General features: G+C 37.8%; 1 protein-coding gene across 1 annotated transcript; it reads left to right on the top strand.

Moving 5' to 3' along the window:
- The first annotated feature begins 2,849 nt into the window (after window positions 1-2,849).
- LOC147455832 (uncharacterized) lies at window positions 2,850-3,906 on the top strand. Its single transcript, XM_086515344.1, has 3 exons — window positions 2,850-2,940; window positions 3,687-3,720; window positions 3,792-3,906. The coding sequence occupies exons 1-3, from the start codon at window positions 2,850-2,852 to the stop codon at window positions 3,904-3,906; spliced, it is 240 nt and encodes a 79-aa protein (XP_086371470.1).
- Window positions 3,907-4,119: the final 213 nt, after the last annotated feature.

Raw genomic sequence — 4,119 nt, 5'->3', positions numbered from 1 at the left:
TTTTTAGAGACTTTCATTGTTTTTAGTGCCATGACAGAGACTTAAAGTAAATGTTTATTTCACTTTCATTTGATATCGTGACATGTCTTGACTTTTCTTGCATTCTATTGTTTTAGATTGTTAAAGTGAAACTTCACTTGCATATTATACTGGGTCTATGTTGTATTTCATTAATTAATTAATCCATAAGTTTTGTTTCGCATCCATTCGCAAAAGCAAAACTCTCTGATTTGGTCGTTCTCATGGTGCATCCGCCATGGTGCATGTCCCTACTGTGCATAGCTGTATCCCCTCCTCTATCTTTGTCTCCATCCTCTATTCTCCCACACCCCAACGTTGCACTCTAAGCCCTTGCCTGCACGAGCTCAGGTCTCTTGTTGCTATCATGAAAAACCGCATCCCTCTAATCTATTGCCTGCACCTTGACCATCCGTGCGACTGTCTCTGTGTTGTAAGCTTCATGAGCATGCAGATCCTATCCATAGAGAGAGAGAGAGAGCTCTGCATCAACGCTTTCCCTTCCTTGCTTTGCATTAGGATGCACAAGACACCCTGGAGTAGCTTCCTCCTCGCTCTATGTCACAACCTGCCACAAGAGCACTGGCAATCCCCACCACCTCCTATCAAAGGCAACACCAAAAAAAAATCTCCTATGTTAGTTGCCTCGTCGCATCCCAACTGCCTTTCGCTCACATTTTGCCGCACCTAGCAATGATACGTTTCTCGAAAAATTACCAAAACACCCCTCGAATTTCAAAAATGTACAACCGCCTTTTAGGAATGTCCTATCTTACTCACAAACATCCACGTGGAGGACTACTTGATTTCCTATTCAAACTAAAAGACATAGATTTCCTCTTAGCTTTGCTCTTACACCCTTGAAACAAAGGCATCTCCACAGATCCCTATGAAAACAAATAAAAATAAGGTTGTAGTAACATATTTCCATAATTCTAGTAAATTCTATAGATACACGAACACATATATTAATGAGTTTTTTTAATTTCACAATTCATTTCACAGCGTCACATGGCTTGACTTTTCTTACATTCTATTACTTAATTCTAGTCAATATTCAGGAAAGTCTTTTTTATTAAGCGGCCGTCGATTGAGTTTCTTTCCCACAAAGAAGCGAACCGAAAATACTAGCATAGATTTTTGAACTATTTTCTCACATATTTCACTAGTTTTTCTTCCCTTTACCATGGTTTGCAATCAGGTAGTCTCCATTTTCAACCGGCTCAAGGCTAAGCTGAGGCAATCCTTTCTTGAACACTAATTCTACTTAAACTCAACCTAATGATTTTATCATGTTTTAATTATTTTAGAAAGCCATCGTGATTCTTTCACTTGTTTTTTTATATTTTGATTTATAAAGAGTCCTTTCATTTAAGGACTTCACAAAAATTCATTCTTTAAATTGTTATATTATTTTCTATGCTTATTGAATCTATCTTTTTTATGCAGACATTAAAATATTATGTTGTTTTAGTTTTTAAATGTGTCTTTTTATTATTTTTATTATTATTACTTATTTCATTTTATTTTGCTTCAAATGGTAATGTGCAATGTGCACCTCGTACTATATTATTTTGGAAAGATTACCAAAATACCCCTTCATTTTGTGGAAATTTCCAAAATATCCCTCAAGTTCCAAATACCCTTGTATCTATTTGGTTGGATTGTTCAAGATTTTTTAATCTTTATTCGCTTTTGACAATCGAAATCCATTTTGAATGCTTAGCATGTAATATGTCACAAATTATCTTGCAAAAGATATTATGTCTAAAAATAATGAAGTAATTTATCTCCAAAGTCTATATAACCAAATCAAATTTAGGTTTTAGCATCTTGTATTGATATACAATTAGTCTTCTTATGAAAAGCTACAATTTCTTTTAATCTTTGGAGATATTTAATCTCACAACTAGGGGTACTTTGGGAATTTTGGAAGATTTGAAGGATATTTTGGGAATTTATGAAAAAATATTGGGGGTATTTTGAGAAATTCCACAAATTAAAGGGGCATTTTGGTACAACATTTGTGATTATGTATCTATATAATGGATAATATAATTTCATATTAAAACACAACAAAAATTCTATGTGATTTTAGCACTCATTTAAACTTACCCTCCATAAATCTCATCCTCCTCTTAACTTAGCAGGCCTTCATGCTTCCTCACCTTGTTTTTCAATATTTTGATTTGTAAAAGTCCTTTCATTTAAGGACTTCATGATGATTCATTTCATTAACCTATTTAATTATTTTCTATGCTTATTAAATCTATCTTTTTTCAATGAAGGCATTAAAACATTCTTTTGTTTTAGTTTTCAATGTGTTTTTTTATATTTTATTTTTAATTTTCATTTTATTTTGGTTTCAATGTGTACCTTTCACCTTGTTTTTATTCGAGGGATAATTAAAGAAAAGTGATGACAAAAACGCAACTATGTCCCCCAAATTTTTCAAGCACGTCGAGTGCCGCGAATCTGAGCAGATGCGTTCAGAGGTAAAGAGGAAAAAAGATAAAGAGCCGCAGAAAAAGATCCCGCAACGTGGCAGCGCAGTCAGAATTGGCAGAGGTGCAGACAGGTGGCAGTGTCTTTTACGTTTTGAGCCTGGGGATTTTTTACAGAAGCACTGGGTTGTTTTTTACTGTATCGCGCTGGTCCTGAGCAAACTGGAGACGCCCTTGCTATAAGTGGAGATACTGTTTTGCTGTTGTTCTCCTTGTTTGTAAGTGCTTTGTAGACGTTCGCTGTGTTCTGGCAGGATAGACAGTGCCAAGGTAGAGAGAGCATAAGCTCTTTGTTCTATTGGATGTGCTTGTTTCTATCTGTGCATAATGGTCCGGTTAAAGTCCGAAGCCCGTGCTGTAGCAAACAGTCAGCGATGTAATGTCCCAAAGAAATCCAAGTCTATTGATGTAGAGCGTGGCAAGGGGATGCTGTCAAAGGCAAGTAGCAAGGTAATGGAGGTTAGCATTACTATTTCAATAGGCGGCGGGGATATAGACGTAGGTTTGCTGCATGAGATGCAACAGTTTCTTCAAAATGAAAGTTTGGCAGGGCTGTGTGCGGTTGAGAGGGGAGGTGCACTTTTCCACTTGCACTTGCAAATGGTTGTCAGGTTATGGGCAACTTCGCTTATTGCTGTCAATAGGAAAGTCAAAGCATATTTGGGATGGGATAAGTGTTTGCCTGCGGGTGGGATGGTCCTGTGTCGTGGTTTGAAACAACGGAAGATGCACACCTTTAAGGCATGATAGGGTATTGCCTGAAGGAAAGCAATGAGCCACATTTTCGAAAAGCGATGCATAATGTTAGTGTCAACGATGTGAATAGAGGCATAGAGTTATATAGTCTATATGGTGCCGATGAGGTGAAGAACAAAGTTTGCCTAACACCGGGGAACATTTTCGATAGGGCAATGATGTTTTGGAAGTATAGGTTGCGGCACCCCATAGGACATGATTTTTTGTCAACGTTACATCAGATGATCAAGAGTGGCCAATATTACCCATCTTCATCATGGATAACTTCGCACCAAGGCCGAGGCATGGAGCTTGCCAAAATGAAGGCACTTTGGAGATGCATGATTCATCCGACAACAACTACTTACAAGGACATCGTCGACATTTTTGTGAAGTATGAAACATATACTACAACACGTCCTCGATCAGGCTGGTTTTTGTCTCGTTGGGAAGATAGGGAAAGGTAAGATCATGAGATTCTTGAGATAATACTAAGGAACGAAAAGCTTTCTTGATCGCAAGTTTGTCTAGCAGCCCAACTGTTCCTGTTGTTGATGACACTGAGATGGATGTATACGTCAAAGATTCACAACTAGGCGATGAATACATCCCACTTGTTCATGAAATTGGCGTCACAACAGTTGCCTAGTCTGAGAATTCTGGTTGTCTTCGTTCGCTTATGTTGCTACTTTTTGTTCTAAGAACGAATGCAATTCTAATATCTTGCTGTTTGCAGAGACGGAATGGATGACCAAGAGCATGATCAGCTGGTAGCATCAGACGACACACAACCAGAAGACTCGTTTACACAAGGTGAAGATACACGGGTTGATAGGATCGAGGACGTTTTGGTGCACATTTT

Source organism: Adiantum capillus-veneris, chromosome 6, assembly GCF_014529385.1.
Source record: "Adiantum capillus-veneris isolate H3 chromosome 6, ASM1452938v2, whole genome shotgun sequence".
Taxonomy (NCBI): Eukaryota; Viridiplantae; Streptophyta; class Polypodiopsida; order Polypodiales; family Pteridaceae; genus Adiantum; species Adiantum capillus-veneris.
Note: the sequence above shows the minus strand (reverse complement) of the source record. Positions and strands in the feature narration are given on the sequence as shown.